Source organism: Condylura cristata, unplaced genomic scaffold (genome assembly GCF_000260355.1).
Source record: "Condylura cristata isolate star-nosed mole 26May11 unplaced genomic scaffold, ConCri1.0 scaffold00036, whole genome shotgun sequence".
Taxonomy (NCBI): domain Eukaryota; kingdom Metazoa; phylum Chordata; class Mammalia; order Eulipotyphla; family Talpidae; genus Condylura; species Condylura cristata.
The window spans coordinates 13,660,022-13,679,958 of record NW_004567137.1 but is presented as its reverse complement, the minus strand read 5'-3'; the positions used below and the strand labels follow the sequence as shown (position 1 = coordinate 13,679,958).

The following is a 19,937-nucleotide window of genomic DNA, read 5'->3' as shown; positions in this document are numbered from 1 at the left end:
CCTGAATTTCAATTTGTACTTTTAAGAAGCTTGGTGATTAAGGCAGACACCTAAATCTCATTTTGTAGATAAGTAAACTTAAATCCAGAGAGATGGGGTGTCAAATCAACCAGCAGCCTCCCAGATATTACTCTTATTTATTTATGCATACAGAACTGGGGTACAGGCCAGAGGTGCAGGGGTGGTGAGAGGATTCACCAGAGACAGAGTGGGAAGCAGAACAGGCAGATAGACGAAGCACACTGCTGAGGGGAGCAGCGGGCGGGTCAGGAGAGGTCTGCGGCACCATGTGGGTCACCTTCCGGGCGGGGATGAAACAGATGCTGAAGGCTGCAGCTAGTATAGTAGCTTTGCAGTGCTGCGCTTTACCCCGTTGGGCCACCAGGGAGGGCCCTATCTAGTATTATATCTAATGTTATTCCAAATAAAGCTAAAATTGACTGTTGAGTAAGTTAAGAATTTATAAATGATACTGTTACATTTTAAATTTAGTAAAGTTTAGGAATTGCCTATATTCCTTTCTTTTTTTATTACAAGGGAAAAAACAGTTAACTAGAACAGAGCCAAAGGAGATCTGGCTGCTTAGCAGAACTGACTTATCCTCGCTCTCATGTAGGCCTAGGATTTGGTTAAAATTCTCCCAAAGGAACGTCTTTGCTCAGTAACGGGAAGAGGGGGAGGTTGTCATTTTAACTTGGGACATATATTTTCATCACTTAATCATGTTGCTGGTGGGAATAAAGTGAAACTTGTCCAGCAGGACATGCCCGTTAAGAACATTATTGAGTAACAAAAGATTTATTCAAATATTTAATTGGAAGGAAATACATCTGGAAGGAGTTTTGTTGGAATTCATATAAAAAAGGAAAGTAAATTCATTAGAATTAATATCATAAACAGTTGGTTCTATCTGGAACCAGAAATATCAAGGAACTTAAATCACCCCCCCTTCCTTATTTTTTTTTTTTGCAAAGAGCTGCTCATTTTCCAATTTATATGGCAATTGTACTTTATTACTTTAGGAGAGTTTCGCTTTCAGCAGATGATTCAAATTACCTAATTTGCTTCCTCTTCCTCCCCCTCCTCAAAAAAAAAGGGGGGGGGGGCATTTGTCTTGAAAATACTTCAAAACCCTGCTGAGAATGCAGGTCCCAGAAATTCCTTAGGCTGCTAGTTCTAAATGAGTTGATTCCTCTTATTTCACCCCTAGATATCAACATAGATCCCATTGATCAGGTAATCGAGTCTGGAGTAGCGCTTCCTGCGGAGAGATTCCAGAAGCATTCTGCCCAGGAGTGTCAGGCCAATGGCCAAGAAGAGAACCCCGAAGAGCAGACTCCCAATGAGGAGCCACTTCTCCAGCGGAAGGCCAAACTGGCCCTCCAGAGTGCTGCTCGGGAAGGGAGCCCTGGGACCGGCCCAAGCTTCCCCAGAGACCGTTTTCTTCACAGCAGAAGGAACCCCATTTGATGCATCGGACAACGGACCAGCAGCCTGAGGGGGGTTTCCTGTGCTCCCAGGGAGGCTGGAGGTTTCCCTGAAGGATTCCAATCCTGGGGGGCTTTTCAGGTCCACAGGCCCCTGAAAGGTGGTAGGTGGAACACTAACTTGGGTTGTAACCAGTGCGTGTGGCAGAAGTGTGAAAACAAGGGCTGTGGAAGGCTGGGAGGTGACTGATGTGACAGGTCCGGCTGTGCTGGCCACCTGCGGTGAGGTCCTGCTGGCCACCTGCGGTGGGGTCGTGCTGGCCACCTGCGGTGAGGTCATGCTGGCCACCTGCGGTGGGGCCGTGCTGGACACCTGTGGTCGGGCCGTGCTGGCCACCTGTGACTGAGCCACAGAAGGTGTCACTGGAGCACTGGTGGAAGGAAGAGCGGCTGGCTTTGAAGTGGCTGAGGGGGTGTGTGGAGCAGCGGCAGGCTCAGTAGTGGGGAGTATGGTCACATTTCCAGGCAGCAGAGCAGCTGTCTTTCGTTCTGGAAGAAAGTGTGAACTCTGAGAATGGCCTCTTTCTTCATAAGCAGGGAATCGTGTGCTCACTTGATCCATCTCCAGTATTTTCCCCAAGTGACCTGACGATCCAAGCTTCCCAGGAAACACATCTCCCTGAAAGATCTCAGTGGTCTTTGAAGAGCCCCTCAGAAGATGGGGTGTGGGGGTGACTGCTGGTGGCCACACATCAGCTCTGGTGAAAGATGGAAACTCTGCAAACATTAAGAAAAGGAGGATGTGACTATTCCCCTGCTAAGGTAGGTTACAAAATACACACGGACCAGCTTGTTTAATAGGCCTCGAATGGCTGATACTTGATATTTCACTGAAACTTCTGCAAGATGGAAAAGTACAGATTGTTAAATGGGAACTGGATGACTCGGCCTCTCTGCCAGATGCTGTGGGCTATTTCTAGAGTGACGGGACCAGAGAATAGAGGAATTCATGGAGGAGGACCAGCCAACTAAGGAATGGCTGATCAGGCAGACAGGCTAAGAGCTCAGCCTGGCAGGTCAGGACGATGGTAACATTTCAGGGGTCAAGGCTGGTGGATGGAAGAGGACTGGGGGAGGGGGCGGGGAGGAGGCGGTGTGGAGATGAGCCTCAGTGTCCCCAGGGATAGCTGGGAAGCAGGCAGTCACCAGAAGAGATGGGGGCGGGGGCAAAACAATACCAGCAGACCTTGGCACAGTGTGGAGAGGAGCAGAAGCCTGGGATGAGGGGGTACCAAGGCACCCCCCCCCCCACACACACACACCAAAAACAGTTTGGTCTCCCTGAGGGCACCAGGTCAGGTCTCAGTGGAAGATAAAGATATCTCAGCGTCACCATGGGGCGGGGGAGGTCAGTCTGGGAGATTTTATTTAGACTCTGAAGATTAACATTTTGGAACCAGCATATGAGGTTCTGAAGAGCAATGCACAACCTGAAAGGCCTGGTTGCTGGTATAGAGAAGAGAAAGTCACAGTCACTTTTCTGGGAGGAACCAGCCTTGAAGACTTTTTTTATGTTTTTAAATCAAGTTTGCAGAAAACCTGTCACCCAGAATCACCCTGTCCCCTCACCTTGTCACCCTAAAAGAGCCTCACTCCCCTTTCTTCTAGCAACAGAGCAAGACCTCTGCTTTGCGCTGTCTGTGGCTTCCCTGCAAATGTCACCCCAACATTCTCTAGAACTGTTACTGATGCATCCACATCTATTCCACAGACTCCAGCCACTGCTCATTCATGTCAGACCCCTGGGTAAATGGGGCTCCATAAACTCAGGGCCCAAAGGCCACATCTAGGCAGCTACCACCTTTGCATGGCTTGTGACCCAAGAACAGTTTCCACCATTTGAAATGGTTGGAGAAAAGAAAATAGTATTTTGTGACACATTAATGTTAACATGGAATTCACATTTGTGTGCAGCCATAAAGTTTTACTTGGCACACAACCACACACACCTTGGTTTATATATTGTCCAGGTGAAATAGGCAAAAGTCTACAAAACGTATTCTTTGGCCCCTGGTTTGTGGATACCTGCTCTAGGATAGAGTCCTCTCTGCTAAAAGTAGACTGAAATGCCTGGTGTGCCTCTTTCCTCCACCAATGCCGAAGAAAAGTATTTCTGCTGGAGGTGATAATGCATTCATACACAAAGCATCACCAGGAGATAAACAGCATCTATAGGCTGGGGTAAGATCGGAGACTTTAAAAAATAAGACTCAACCTATTCCATTTTAAAGTTAAAAAAAAAAAAAAGGACAATTTTAGTAAATGTCCTGTGATGTGTGTGGGGGCAGAACTTAAATAGGTCGATGATAAGACTGACAAAAACAGCTGTTTTCTTTCTCAAAAATGCAAACTCACAAGTAAAGCAAAGGGAAGGTCAGTCCCATTTCTTGATAAGATTGGTCTGTTGGGGAAACTTGGCTCTGGCTCCTTCACACCTGCTTCCTGGACCTCACCCTCTGATGTTTGCAGTTGGGGTGCAGTACTTTCTCTGGGCCACGCAGGTAGCAGCCGCAGAGGGGGCTGGGAAATAGTTCCTACCCTCAGCCCCCTTTTTGAGTTACATTTTTTATTTATTCATACAGAACTGGGGTACAGGCCAGAGGTGTGGGGTGGTGAGAGCCTTCACCAGAGACAGAGTGGGGAGCAGAACAGGCAGATGGAGGAAGAACACTGCCGAGGGGAGCAGCGGGCGGGTCAGGAGAGGTCTGTGCGCCCTGTGGGATCACCTCCCGGAAGGGCGAGGATCAAACTCATGCTGATGTGACTTTAACTTCTTAGTGCTGTGCTTTAACCCCCTGCGCCACCAGGGAGGGCCCACTGAGTTACATTTTTAAGTGATTTCACAGAGTGAAAAAACTTAGAGACTGGCTGAGTAACCAGACTCCCAGTTTTCACTACCTTGGAATTCTCCCGTTCTCATCTTTGGTAAAGAACGACTTAGCACAAAAGCCGCAAAAATAAATAAGGCGGCGCCGCAATGGTTGGTTAGAATGAATAAGAACAAGCCTCTGCCATCTTTCAAGCTCTCGCTCTGTAAATATTAATCAGAGCTCGCCTGGAAAGAAACCGTTCAACAGATACCTATTTAATTTCAATCCAAACAGGAGGCAGATAATTTATTTTTACGGGGCAATTTCAATCCATCAGCACGAGCAGATTCATACAATGAATGACAAACAGAACTTGAAAGCATCCTGTAGATATAAACTGTCACTGCACACTCTCCCAAATGGGCGCCCGGGCCCCTAGATGACAATCTCCTTGAGCTGGACTGATGGCGCCCCCTGCTGGCTACCGCAGGAACTGTTCAATTCTACTTCTGTCCCTCACCTTCAGAGTTGTCCTTAAAAGGTTTATGCAGGTGGCCAGGTTCCCTTTTCTCCCATTTTCACTGGAGAGAATCATTACCACACATCCCCTCTTCTTTTCCCTCAAAACTTATGGATCTGCCAATTGTTTACATAGCTATAGAATTTTGAGAGTACACATGCCTCGCTCACTCTCTACCAAAACTCCAGTGCCTATTGACTATCACAATCCCTTTTTCCCTCCCCTCACCTCCCCACCCCCAATAACCAGCACAATTTTCAGAGTCTGTGAATTATAACTGTTGTGTTTTGCCAGTTTATTTTCTCTGGTTATTTATACGCAAAAACTGAGTAAATGATCAAGTCACTGTCTTTCACTTTTGGCTTTTTCACTTAGCATAATCACCTCAAGATCCACTCTCTTTGTCCCCAAAGGCACTATGTCTTCATTTTTCATAGCTGAGTAGTATTCGGCCGCCACACTCACTCTTTTGTAATGCAGCATAAAAGCAACATTACAGATGCATTATGAATATTATAAAACAAAGTCAACTAAAATTTCTATCCTGCCCCAGCAACTATGAACATTTCTGTCTACTTTAAAGTTTTTTTTTTCATGTAATTGAAAGAAACCTGGGTGTTTTTAGCCTGAGATGTAGGTGAAGTTTTATTTCTACACTGTACACTTAGTTTTTAGTGTGTGTACTGTACTCCCTAGAGTGGATCCATTCTAAACAATTATGGATAACTAGACACATATGCTGGGACTGGTCGTTCACTTTTTTTTTTTTATAATTTTTTAAAAGATTATTGGCCCTCCCTGGTGGCGCAGCGGGTTAAAGCACAGCACTGAGAAGCTAAAGCTACTTCCGCATGAGTTCGATTCCCGCCTGCCCCGAGGGTGACCACATGGTGTGGCAGACCTCTCCTGACCCACCCGCTGCTCCCCTCAGCAGTGTACTTCATCTATCTGCCTGTTCTGCTCCCCACTCTGTCTCTGTTGAAGCCTCTTGCCGCCCCAGAGCCTCTGGCCAGTACCCAGGTCTGTATGCAAAAATAAATAAATCTAAAAAAAAAAAAAGATTATTTATTTTATGCATACAGACTGGGGTGCAGGCCAGAGTTGCAGGGGTGGTGACAGGATTCACCAGAGACAGAATGGGGAGCAGAATAGGCAGACTGATGAAGTACACTGCTGAGGGGAGCAGCGGGAGGGTCAGGAGAGGTCTCCCACGTCATGTGGATCACCTCCAGGGCGGGGATTGAACTCATGCTGAAGTGGCTTTAGCTTCTTAGCACTGTGCTTTAACCCGCTGCACCATCAGGGAGGGCCCTAAAAGTCATTTTTAATTGTGGCAAAATACACTTACATTTACCACGAACTGTTTCAGTGTCCAGTTGCGCAGCACTGACTGTAACTGTGTTATGTAAATGTTTCTCCATCCAGTGCTCCAACTTTTTTGTCCCCCAAATCTGGACTTTGTATCTCATGGTGCCCTCATTTTACACTTGGGGTCACCTCATTATTTAAGAGACATGTACACGATTAAGTTGTGCTTCCTGCTTCTGTTTACAGGAATGTCTGATACATCAGGTTTCCTGGCTGAGGAGCAAAACTCAGACACAGCCTCAGCCAGGGGACAAAGTGGAGTCTACACTAGTGCTCAAGCAATGTCATTCCCAAATGGACTTCACATTTCATGGAGAACCCTTGGCTACACTCCACCTCCCACCCCTAAATCTCCTCCTCACATCTTCCCCAACTCAGTAAGTTCTAACACCTACAGAGACGCTCACATTGAAAATCAGGACTTAGTTCAGCCAAGACTTCTGGAACAGGATGGGTTTCAGGGAAATGGGAGGTTCCAGGTTCCCTGCCCCACTCTAAGGAAGGGTGGGGCTGAGCAGGGTGAGAAGCTAGAGAAGACCAGAAGGAAGGAAGGAAATCAAGGAGGCCTGGAGGAGCCCTCAGAATAGAGACATGTGAAGAAGCTGCATTGCTTCTTGGCCTTGGACTTATACCAGGGACTTGGGGGACATGGAAGGAGACACTTGAAACAAACATGGGTCTCTCAGAGAGACCCAGTGGGTGGCTGACAATGACAGCCTTACCTTAATTTTGATTTTGCTCTTTTTTTCCAGACTGGTCTGGTCCCACCTACCCCTTCCTACTGGTCCCCATCAGAAAGCACCAGAAGGTACCTTGTGGCAAATTTTCAGGCTCAGTGGCTCTGCTTTGGGCCAGCCCTGTTTGCCTAGGCATTTGCCCCTGAGGGGGTGGATAATTATGGGTATTTAATTGGAAGCCAACTATATTCTTGTTTTCTTTATTACATACTAGTTGAATAACTTATTTTCTGTTGAAGGTCTTGAATACTAGATTATGTTTTGTCTTGATATAGTGAATGGCAGAACCTATTTAGGGTATGTAGGTTTGGGGGTCCAAAGATATCCTTCATTCTGCCCTGTAACATTTACCTCCACAAAACTATGTGTCTCCTTCTCCCCAATTCTCCCACCTCCTGGGCCACAGGCTAAGGGCTTTGCCTGGACATTGGCCCTACCTCCTAACCTGCAATGTCCCTTTGCCTATGTCACTGCCCACTGTCCACGTCCATACCCCAAACATTTCTGAGGCCTCATTGATCTAAGTTAAAAAATGTCCAGACTCTCCCTAGTGGTGCAACGAGTTAAAAGCACCACATTATGAAGCTCTCTGAAGCCACTGCAGCACGAGTTTGATCCTCTGCCAGGGAGGTGACCCACATGGCACAGCAGACCTCTCCTGACCCACACGCTACTCCCCTAAGCAGTGTCACTTCAGTCAATCTGCCTGTTCTGCTCCCCACTACGTCTCTAGCGATCTCACCCACCATCCCTCCGGCCTGTACCCAGTTCTTTTTTAAAAATATTTATTTATGCATACAGAACTGGGGTACAGGTCAGAGGGGCAGTGAGAGGCATCACCAGAGACAGAGCAGGGAGCAGAATAGACTGACTGATGAGGTACACTGCTGAGGGGAGCAGCAGGTGAGACAGGAGATGTCTGTCACACCATGTAGGTCACCTCTGGGGCAAGGATTAAACTCATGCTGAAGTGGCTTAGCTTCTTAGTACTGTGCTTTAACCCACTATGCCACCAGGAAGGGCCCTACATAAATAAATCTTTAAAAAACAAAACAAAACAAAAAAACTTACACCGCTTCACCATGGCATATCTGAAATCAAATTTCCTCCCTGGCTTACAAAGCTTGATGGGATTGCCCATCTTTCTTACTTCTTGCCAATAACTCACATGGTTCACTCTGACTCAGACTCAGCCAGCTGGGACTGCAGTGTTTGTTCTTCAAACACTCCAAATCATTCGCCCTAAAGATATCAGAGCGGGCTCTTATCTCTGCCTGGAAGGCCTTCCCACGGTCTTCTGCCATCTGACTCCATGCTGTGCAGATCTCAGTTGAGGGGTTCTTTTTTCCCCCACAAAATTCAGCAACTTAGGAGTACTTCAGTGGCTTTTATTTATTTATTTTTAAAGATTGCTCTATTTATGCATACCAGGCTGGAGTACAAGCCAGAGGTGGGGGGGTAGGCGAGGAGGTGAGAGGCTTCACTAGAGACAGAGTGGGGAGCAGAGCAGGCAGACTGAACAAAATCCACTGCTGAGGGGAGCAGTAGGTGAGACAGGAGAGGTCTGCGCACCATGTGGTCACCTCCCTGGCTGGGTACAAACATGCTGCTGTAGTAGCTGCTGACAGCGTCATAGTGCGGCACTTCAACCCCTGGTGCCACCAGAGAGGGCCCAAGAACCTTATTTTTCATGTTCACTGTGTATGCTTGTATTCAGAGGGCATAAAAAGTGCTTGGCACATAAGAGAAGCTAAATAATATTGATTATCTTTTGAATAAATGAACAGACTGTCTCCTTTTGTCAAGGATAAGACCAAAAAAGTCTTAAAAACTTAAAAGGAAATCTGATCTACAACGTATCACATCTGGAAAAATGAAAAACCCCAAAATCTCACCAAGACATACTCAAATAATTATATCTTTTCAGTAGTTTTCAGTGCTCTGCACAAGTATGTGAGTTTCATGAAGATAGAGATTTTACTCCCTGTGCTTTGTATAGACTTTGGCACATGGTAGCTGCTGCTTCTTCTTCTTCTTCTTCTTTTTTTAAATATATATGATAGGCACATGGTAGCTTCTTAAGAAATATTTATTTAATTTCCCATCACATCTAAGCAACAAAATCCAGTGGGTCTGATCCTAGACATAATTGACAAAAATACTAGAATTTTCTATCTTCGCCTGGGGCTTAACTCTTTCAAATCAGTGACAACTGAGTCCTCTATAGTTATTCTAGAGTTGCTGACATCATTCTAACAATCTGTTTCCAAAAGGTCTCCACAAAAGATCTGGGTGCCTTTTCTATTACCAAGGTAGAAACAGAAGAAAAATGTTATCATTCAAGTCTTCCAGTGGGGAAAAAAAGTTTGGTTCAGTAAATACAATTGTAGATCATAAGGTTTTCCTGATGTGACCCCTTAGGACAATTTTACTTGGGATTCTTGTAAAAAATATTTCATATAAGATGCACTTTTCCTTAAATAATAATCCCAGTCTCAACAAGAAAAAGAACGTGTTCATTACCTCGGCTTATCCTGTAAGTCCTAAGTCCCTTTGCTGGCTTCAGCGCGCAGGCTTCCTCACTGGGACAGAAGAATAAGTAGCAGTTGGGCTGTCTGGGAGTTTTCCGAGCATCAAAGATCATCAAGTTACACACTTTGTCACCTGTAACAAAAGGTTTCCTTAGGATTATTTTGAAAGAGTACCGCGAGCAGGAAGAACTCTGTTGAATCTGGTGTCCAACACAAACACCTCTGCTCATGGCTTGTGGACCACTGAATCATTTCCTTTTCTTTAGTTTGGTCACTAAAGCAATTTCTAAAGACACTGGAGTTAACAATCCGAATGAAGGTAATTTTGGCAAAAGCAATTTTTTTTAAAGATTTTATTTATGCATACAAGAACTGGGGTACAGGCCGGAGGTGCAGGGGGATGAAAGGCTCCACCAGAGACAGAGTGGGGAGCAGAACGGGCAGATTGACTGAAAAACACTGCTGAGGGGAGAGCTGAGGGGAGCAGCGGGGAGACAGGGGAGGCCTGCCGTACCATGTGGATCACAGCAGTAGCGGCCAGTATCTTCATAGTGCCGTGCTTTAACATGTTGCACCACCAGAGAGAGCCCGTTGGCAAAAACAATTTTTAGCAGTTCATCTATATCTTTAGAAATGGACCTTCTGGGCCTTTCCTAGTGGTGTAACTGGTTAAAGCACAGCACTATGAGCTATTGGCAGCCACTGCAGCACTAGTTAGATTTCTGGCCAGGGAGGTGACCCACACCGCACAGCAGACCTCTCCTGCCTTACCCACTGCTCCCCTCAGCAGTGTATTTCAGTACATCTGCCTGTTCTGCTCCCCACTCTGTCTCTGGTGAATCCTCTCATGCCCCTGCACCTCTGGCCTATGCTCCAGTTCTTCTATGTATAAATGAATAAATCTTAAAGAAAAAAAAAAAAGAAACAGACCTTGCATTTGCTAAATGACCTGTCTGCATCTGCATAGGAGTATTAACTTTCTAGTCTGCACCCATCCCACAGCTGAGTGGGGGCCTAACAGGTCGCTACAGTCCCTAGTGATTCCCCACATATTGTATCCTGAAAGCATCTCAGCTACCTCTGAAGCTGTGGGTGTGGCTTTTGGGGGGTGCACACCATAAATTCAGATTCCTATATCACAAGTCTCCTTGCATAAAGGATCTGAGTCATGAATGGCCTATGACTTGAGTTTAGACTTGACTGACAAAAATACTAGAATTTTCTGTCTTCACATGGGTCTTAACTCTTTCAAAACAGTGACTCTTGAGTCCACTATAGTTATTCTAGGGTTGTTGACATCATTCTAACAAGGACTTTCAAAAAGGTCTCCACAAAAGATCTGGGTGCCTTTTCTATTACATAACCTACGGCTGGTTAATGTTCACCAGCAGTGTTCTTATTTTGGTGCTTTCTTTACATTTCTGCTTTTCTATATTTTCCTTCTTCCCACATGCGTCATTCCTAACATCCACTTCTGGCTGCTATTTCTCTGCATCCTGTTCATTCGTCATGGCCTAGAGTTGCTTTGACCTCAGTATGGTGCATTTTCTCAATATGGCTTGTGACCTTGAGGGATCTATATCCTCACTCCCCCCCACCCAACTTCCCACCCCTCTCCAGATAGAAGGTTTAGGGGCACACGGACTAATAATTAAAAAAGTATGCTCTTTCTCACAGACACACAAAAGTAACTGTGTTATCGGGCTTTTTGTGGTAATTGTTTCTCACTGTTTACATGATTTGCTAATCATCTCTTGCACATAAATTTATGCAAGCTTGATGCCAATTGTATCTCGGTATGTGGGTGGGGGGGGCACATATTCTGTAAGGCACCACACTGTTGCTTCAAATCAGGCAATGATTAGGGATCAACCCTGATTCCTCTGAGGGGAAAAAAGACTTACCTTCTGCAGGGGGTTCTAGTGTATCTTCCTCCCACTACCCATAGCAAGAAAGGAGCTATAGTTTCCTTTCCTCTGCATGGTGACAATTCTGCAATCCTGTGGGGGAGGTGGCGCTGGAGTAAAGTGGAGGTCCATAGCCTACCCCTGTCCCCCAAGTTATATGCAAAATGTTGTGTCTTTGTATTTTCAGGCATTCTTCTAGAATTCATGGTGATCAGCAAATATCAAAGTGCTCTGTGAACCCTAAGCGGGTAAGAAGCCATTGCTTGGTAAAGAGGAAAGAGCCTGAGATCCATTATCTGAGACCTACAACAATCTCTGCTTACTGCCAAGGAGGGACAGCAATTCACCTGCAGAGTTGTGGCAAAGCTTCACTTTTGCATCAGTGAACACCATGGGGCAAAGGAGATCTGCCAGGTGTTCTGAGTTTTTGGGAAATACCCACAGTTTGGCATCCCGTTCACAAGAGATGTTTCTTATTTCACATCAATGTGGACATGGAAATTTAAAGAAAAGCTAGAAATTTAAATGCAATCTCTACAACTTCCATATGTTACTTCTCTACGGAGTGTCCAAAAGCATACTGCCTGACTTGGAACAGCCCCTCAAGGCTTCTTTTCCTCCCCAAACCAAGCTATCATGGTCTTTTCCACACTGACCCTCCATTCTCCACACCCTAGGGTGTCCTATGATTCGATTCCATTCTGACACCATCAACTGGACCTAGCATCGGACCACACAGGTTTAGGGGCTCAGTCTGGAAGCCCCCACTCCAGATGTCCATCCCAGGTTACTCTCTCTCCCTTTTGCTTACTCCTCACTTGGCTACACATTCATGTGTCCACAATCTCCAACCTCAAGTTTGATTGGTAAGTTGCTGGGACTCCTCCCAGAACTCAGGAAAATGCTATACCTACAATTGCAGCTCATCATCAAGGGCACGAAGAACAGTGATGAAGAGATGTTGGGGAGAGGTCAAAGTTCTGAAGGGTGCTGAGTACCCAGCTTTTGTCCCCGAGGAGTGGAGCTGGCGTGTGCTCTGGTTATGGGGAGCACATCATGTACTCCCCAACTGGGAGCTCCCTGAATCCATCTATGCTTTGCGGTGGTTTCTGGAGATGTCTTTACTGAGGCACAGGTGCTTCCAATCACCAGCCACTGGTGACTAAGTTGGTCACCTGAATGTTGCAAGACTGTATGCAGCCTTTGTTTTCTGGTAACCTGTTCCCACAAGCTATCTAGGAGACCCTGGAGATGTCTCCTAAATATATACTCAGGTAGGGTCAAAGGGGTGTGTTAGGAATAACAAAAGAAACTTGGTGCTTAGGAAATTGTAAGGATTTTTTAGGAACTCTGTACCAGGAACAGTGAAACCATATATATATGTATATGTGTGTGTGTGTGTGCATGTATATATATGTATATATATGGGTATATATATATATATATATATATATATATATATATCCATTTGTATTTAAACTACTCCATAAAAGCATACTGCTACATAACTATATACTTTTGACTAAGTACTGTAATCACTGTTTAAATTTGATTATCTTCAAAGGATTGAGATGTATTCAATCATTTAGATTCTATTTCACTATGTTTAAGTTATTTAAATGCATTTAATCACTTCCATGTTTGCATATATTTAAGTTATTTAAATTATATATGTTGATTCATATGCCACAACCATTATAAAAAGCAAAGGAAATAAAGATCTGAGAGAAAAGCTCCTAAGGCCGAGAAGATCAGTAGGAATCACTAATCCAGCTTCCACTAGCTCATCTCTACCCATCACTGTTTTATCTCCAGCACCTAGCAAAGCTTTATGTACTCCATCAAATTTGGGTTTTCTTCATTTTGAGAATTAGGATGGGGTCAACACATCCCATGAACAACAGCATCAGTTCACTTCTCAGTTCACAGGTTTGGAGTCTGAAATATGCAAAGGCACAATGTAATCCACAGCCTCAGTTTCCTTCTTTGTCATGCAAATGTATCAGACATAACAACTGAGCCCCTGAGATGCTACATAAGTTAGTAGGATGGGGCAGAGTTTTGGGGTCCTCTGACCATCTGGCTGCACCAGCTTTTGGGAGGGAGATGAAATAAGGTTTTGTGCTTCTGCTTAAAAGTCAAATGCTCATTTTCCAATGGCATGAATTGAGAATTTTACTTATTGCCGTCCCTCTGTTCAAATGTCCTTGGTATTATCACACTGTATGCCAATATAAACTTTGAAAAGTATTCAGCAGCTAAGCAGTTGTGTATGCAATATCCTAATGCCTGTTATTTCTAACACCCAGTGGTTCTCAAACTTTTTTTCTAACCAGGAACCAGAAGGACATACATACACATTCTCTCACGCACATAGACACATGTCGGAACACACACACTCGTCAGAAGTTTGACACTACTCAGCGGAGAGTAGTCCACTCATACTTGTGGGAAGTTCCCCAGGGATTCTGTTACCCAACTTTTCATCCCATTGAGAATCATGAGTATAAATGGTTCGGCTATTCAGCCAGCTACTTATATCACAAACACATGGAATAAAGTGGACGCAGAATAAAACTGACCAAGAGTCTGTCCTTTACCTGCTATGTTTGCTGTTGAACAGCACGCGTTAATACAGTCTTCTGGAGTTAATGTGAGTATGGGCTCATTGCCCCTGATTCCCTTTGAGAGAGATGGCTGGATGTCAATGACAACATCTTCCAGGCTCTCTGTGGGACACTTCTGGCCGGTGGATAGCCTTAGTGTGAGGAAACAAATCATCACAAACGTGTATGTCAAGCTCTGTTCTTTCCAGAAGAACATTTTAACTTCTGTTTCGTCTTAGTCTTCAAAAGTCAAATGTCCTCTGGTCTGAGTTTGGAGACAACTGCACAGATGGTGGAATTTCTCTCTAGAGCAAAAATAGAAAATCATCAATGAGTTTTGTTTCTGTGAACAAATTGAGGGATGAAAGATTTTACTTCCTTCAAGGCAATGCAAATGGCTCACCATTTATAGGAGGACAGAAATAAACCAGTATTTTAAAATCTGCTTCACTTTTAATAGATTTAAGATAAATTCTTATTTAAAAAATTGGCAAAGAACTGTCACAAACACATGCATTAACTTACACTTGAGCCTATGAAGGAAGCCTACAAACCCATTAGTCTGTCTCTTGAGTTCTAGAATCCTTCTTGCCTCTTCTAATCAAGAAGAGAGAAGATACAAAATCTCTAGTCACTGGTGAAGTGGTCAGAGATCTGGGCACATTTTCTTTCACAGCAATAACTAACAACTGGCATTTTATAAATAACCACTGGACTGCAAGTGTAGTGCTAAGAAATTTACATATATTGGCATCCTATTTAATTTTTGTGCTGGGTCTGGAAAAAAAAAAGCTATTATATCTTACAGGTGAGGAAGTGGAAACTGCTTTGCTTGCTTTAGCCTTTTTTAAGTAAGAAACCAGAGGCGGGTAGCTCTAGTCACTGAACCCCAAGAATTGGCTGGTCAGCAGGAGGAAGGTGATGACTCTGTTGAAAGACTATTTAGGAGTATGTGTTCTTTTTGACATCCCTAAAAACATAGAAATCACAGTAGCCATAACACCAACTCCACTGAAAAGTTGGCTTTTCTAGGAAAAATAAAAATAAATGTTAAGCAGACAGAGCTCACCAAAAACTATCCTTACTTACACAGCCCTCCTCCATTTCCAGAATATAAACTGCTCACTGGATGATAGCCTGGAACAGGAGTTCTCCTTCTTTAACCTTTTGTTTTTCTCCTGAACCCTTTGATAGTCTAGTAAAACTTAGGATCTTTTTAAGAAACTTGTTCTGTTTTAAGAGGCATCAAAAGAAACATAGGATTACAACAGAATGCATACCAAAATATAACCATTGAGTTTTTTAAAGGTGCCTGTTCAACTCTGATGGGAAAAATCAAAGATGACCCAGAGAGATAGAGAGATTGCCCATGTTCAACAACAGGAGGGCTGAATATTCTTAAGGGGTCAATTTTTCTCAGCTTGACCCTGGATTCAATATATTTCCAACCAAAAAATTCCAATTTTTTGGTGGATATCAACAACCATTTTAAAGTTTGCATGGAAATGCAAAGAGACCCTACAATAGTTAATACAACAATGAAGAGCAAAGTTGGGTAACTGACTCTACTCAACTTTAATACTTACTATAAAGCTAAAGTAACCCAGACAGTATGATCAGTGAAGGAACAAACAGACCAATGAGGTGGGATAGCAAGCCCAGCTATAGACCCACAAAAATACAGTCAATTGATCCTTAGCAGAGGGAGTCCATGGAGAAAGGACAGTCTTCTCAACATGGTGGCGGGACAACTGGACACCCACATGCAAAGTAAATCCAGCCAAAGGCGTTAGTCTTTTCATAAACACTAACCCCAAATGGATCACTGACTTAAGTGTACAATGCAAAATTACAAAGCTCTAAGAATATTACTTCAGAGAAAACCTTTGTGACCTCAGATTAGGTGATAAGTTTAGATAATACATTAAAATCACAATTTTAATTAGATACTATATTAAAACCACAATCCATGAAAGAAAAAAAAAATGATAGACTGGATTTCATTAGCATTAAAAACTTTGGTCTGTGTAAGACATTGTTGAGAGAAAGAAAGAATCACCCATGGACTACAAGAAAATATCAGCAAAACACATATGTGATAAAGGACAGGTAGAGAAATACAAAGCATACTTAAAACTTAAAATAAAACAGGGCCCTCCCTGGTGGCACACGGGTTAAAGTGCAGCAGGACAAAGCCGACCACAGTCCCTTCAGCACCAGTTCAGTCCCAGGCCAGAGGGGTGGCCCAATGGCGTGGCAGACCTCTCCTGCCTCACCCTCTGATCCCCACTCTTTCTCTGGTGAATCTGCTCACTGCCCCTGCACCTCCAGCCTGTCCCCTGAATGCTTGTTCTGAATAAATCTTTAAAAAAAAAAAACAAAAAACTTAAAAACCTTTTTTTTTGGGCAAAAGATCAGAGCACAAGTCTTACCAAAACTATACAGGCCACAATCACACACATGAAAAGACATTCACTGTCACTGTCATAGGGAATTAACAAATTAAAACAACTTATTCAAATGGCTTAAACTTCCAAAACTGGCAATACCAAATCCTGACAAAAGCCTGCATATTCATGTTCATAGTAATTTCATTCATCATTGCCCCAAATTGAAAATAACCAAGATGTATTTCAAAAAGTGAATGCAGGGCCCTCCCTGGTGGTGCAATGGGTTAGGACGCAGGCTGTAAGCTAGCTGCAGCTGCTTCAGTGAGAGTTCAATCCCCGGCCATGGAGCTGACCCACATGGCATAGCAGACTTCTCTTGACCTGCCCGCTGCTCCCCTCAGCAGTGTATTTCAGTACATCTGCCTGTTCTGCTCCCCGCTCTGTTTCTGGTGAAGCCCCTCACTGCCCCTGCACCTCTGGTCTGTACTCAGTTCTGTATGAATAAATAAATATATATATATTTAAAAGTGAATGGATAAGTCAAATGTGGCTACATTCAATGAAGGAATATTATTCAGCAATAAATATAATTTTTTATGGTATTGAGCTTAGAGGCAGAAGTACCTTACTTGCAAATGGCTAAATGAAAGAGGCCAATCTGTAAAGAAAGATTCCTATTACCCTGGAAAAGCCAAAAAGCCAGGGGTTGGGAGAGGGAAGAGAGGAGGGATGAGCGAGAGGAGGGATGAACAGAGGGCACTGCAACTATTCTGCATGCTACTGTCAGGGAACATGTATGCCACCTGTCCCAGTGGGTAGACCGTACACACAAAAAGTAAACTCCACCAGAAACAGACTTCCCTTAGTGAAAAACAACAAACTGGTTTTAAAAAAAAAAAAACCCCACTCATCAGTACATAGCAATAGAAAACAGTTTAATAGGGTACATTTTGTAAACAGTAAAATAATTAACATGTTTTTCTTATATTTATGTTTCTCATACATCCACCTCTATGCTACGCACTTCACCTGTACCATGTCACTTAACTGGCACAAGAATTCTGAGATCGTCCTATCTTCAGTTAGAATCAAAACTGTTATGTGCTACTTATGATTCCTTAATAGCCTATGACCTGTAAAACCTTATCACTGCCCTAATTTTGAAGTAGTGTTCAATGTAAATGAAATTTTGAGATAGGTGCAGTAAATAGCATGATGGGAAAATATCTGATTTCTTCACCTGGCAAATTCCAGCACTAAAAGGCCCACCTCTAGTAGGACTATGGCGTTTCCCTACATGCCTCTTAAAGGAAATGTTACATTTTGGTGAGGGGATAGTAAAACAATACATTTTTCCACCCAAGTTCACAGAGTCCCCAGGTTAAGAATCCCGCCACTAGTTACTTGTTATGTGATCACACTTTGCACATCTTATTTCTAGTCCTAGAGAAAGCACATAGAAACAAGATGAAAAACAGGTCAGGTCAATATTTTGCTTTGAATGGATCCTGACAGTCTGTCCTCAGGTTCTAGCAAAGAAACCTGATTATGAAAGGGGGTGGGAGAGAAGCTGAGCGTGCAGCAAGCAATATGGCTACAGCCTCCCCATCCGAGTTCTCATGATAGACACCCAACAACCACTAGGTAAATTAAGTTTTCTGCTCCTTATTAATTATTTAGGCCTTAAAAATCGTTGGATTTGTGTTTGGAGAGGGAAAAGGATAAAGGCAGAGAAAAACACCTGGGCTGTTTACAGTGTCACAGTACTTGTACATAATTGCCGGAAATCATTTTACTCAGTGCATCATCTAACCTAATTTATGACAATGTTTATAAGCCCCCTCCCCCCGTCCCTTCGCCCCCACCCAAACACACTGTTAGACACTCAGCAGGTTCAACTTGAATACAGGAAACAAATCATATAAGAAAAAAAATAGGGAAATGCCCCTAGTTGTCGTTCATTAAACCACTCTGCTTCCCCCATGACGACGCGGAGCCGGTGGCATTAGTGACAGGTGCGACTGAGCCCGCTTACAGCCCCCCTCTGGGGTACCCAGCGCCGCAAAGGTCCTCGCGCGGGCGCCTTTGGGGATGCGGGGAGCTGCTCTCTGCGGCTGGCGACGCAGCCCGCGGAGGGTCCGAGGGGAGGGCGGGGACGCCTTTACCTGGCAGTGACTGGAGCCGGGTCGTGCTCCGTGGCCAGACCAACTCCGAGGCGCGCGCGGGGCCGGGGGCCGCTCCGCGCGGGGTCTCGGAGGAAGGGTGGGGATGCTCCGCAGCTCCCGCCCGGTCCAGCGGGGGTTGAGTTTCGCAAGTTCCTGCTTCCGTCGCGGCGGCTGAAAGTTTGCCAGGGGAGAGGGGTGGGTGGGCACTTTCCTGCCCTGCAACCCGGAGCTGCTTCCCAGCAACTTGCTAGCAAGCGCTGTGAGCAAAGCTTCCAGCACCCGCACAAGCCGAGAGCCCCTCCCCGCGGCGGTTCCCGGCCCGGGCAGCAACCACCCGCTCACCAACCCACGCCCGCGAGGTGGGCGCCGCGAGGGGGCGTGGACACCACCCTCTGGCCGCACGAGGGTCTGCAGCTGCGCGGGCTCGTTCACCAGCGATCAGAGAAGTCGCAAAACACCGGGTGAAAATCGAGCTATACAAAGATGTATACAATGGTACGTGTGGGCCTCAGATCCCCTGTGTCCTATTTCCGCTCCCCAGAGGCAACCACGAAGAGTAATGTGGACCGTCAAGTTTACAGGGCATGCAATCTGGGATGTAGTTAAGAGAACCATATGGCAATCCTTTAAGAATGACGAGTAGGGCTGGCAGCTTTCCAGTTGAGCTTTAAATGCTAGTCAGTTGCAGGACACCCTCTGGGATACTGCAGTATTTACTGTTGATGGGTATGGGTGATAATGAGGAAAAATAGTGTCTGTTAGAACTAAGAAGATGGCGTTCCTAACATTTACCAAGTTATGGCATGTAATAGGTTCTCGGTCAATGTTTAACTAAACGCATTTGTTGCAAAGGAGTACAAAGCATATAGGTGGCGAAAGTGTGTTGCTAAATCAATGTTGGCTCCACCCCACCTCCAAATATACAGAAACAAATACAAGGTTACTAGATGAAGCACTGCTGCTGAACTTGTCCAGTTCTGCCCTTTGACATAGTTTCATCTGGATTGGTGTGAAAACTTTCAAACCCAAAATCCTTTTGCAACTGTAGATTATTCTTCTAGACCTGGTGCAGTCAGCAACTACAGGAGGAATTTTAGTCAGTAGTTCCAGGAAGCTTAAGTGGACCATAATGCCCGAGAACAATGGCCTATTGTGTGAAACTAACTCTACTAGTTTCATCCAAAGGATTACCTACTCTTGAGTTAAGATAATATTTCCAAACTTGAATTTAAAGAGGTAGTTGCCAAAGAAAAAGAAACCCCTGGCTCTCCTTAGTGGTGCATAGGAATAGGACACAGCACTGGGAGCTGGCTGCAGCCACTTCAGTGCAAGTTCGATCCTGTGACCCGGAGGTGACCCACATGGCACGGCAGACTTGCTGCCCGCTGCTCCCCTCAGCACTGTACTTCTCAGTCT

The 19,937-nt window shown here is 44.6% G+C and overlaps 2 protein-coding genes across 4 annotated transcripts in view; one reads left to right on the top strand and one right to left on the bottom strand.

The window, feature by feature from the left end:
• Nucleotides 1–257: 257 nt before the first annotated feature.
• MANSC1 (MANSC domain containing 1) overlaps nucleotides 258–19,937 on the bottom strand; it is a 27,408-nt gene continuing 7,728 nt past the window's right edge. Inside the window, exons 1-5 of one of the 3 annotated variants that reach the window (XM_012732852.1) lie at nucleotides 18,522–18,719; nucleotides 13,961–14,271; nucleotides 9,446–9,586; nucleotides 1,753–2,204; nucleotides 258–1,704 (exon numbers count right to left, since the gene is read on the bottom strand). In XM_012732852.1, coding sequence (XP_012588306.1) covers nucleotides 1,207–1,704; nucleotides 1,753–2,204; nucleotides 9,446–9,586; nucleotides 13,961–14,183 — 1,314 coding nt within the window. In that variant the 5' untranslated portion in view covers nucleotides 14,184–14,271; nucleotides 18,522–18,719 and the 3' untranslated portion in view covers nucleotides 258–1,206. Of the gene's footprint in view, nucleotides 2,205–9,445; nucleotides 9,587–13,960; nucleotides 14,272–18,521; nucleotides 18,720–19,937 lie in introns of those variants that run through there. The other 2 variants (XM_012732850.1, XM_012732851.1) reach the window with 2 other exon arrangements.
• Nucleotides 18,939–19,937, top strand: part of LOH12CR1 (loss of heterozygosity, 12, chromosomal region 1) — a 68,036-nt gene continuing 67,037 nt past the window's right edge. The window contains exon 1 of the mRNA XM_012732854.1: nucleotides 18,939–19,016. The gene's annotated coding sequence lies outside the window, so the exon portion shown is untranslated. The remainder of the gene's footprint in view (nucleotides 19,017–19,937) is intronic.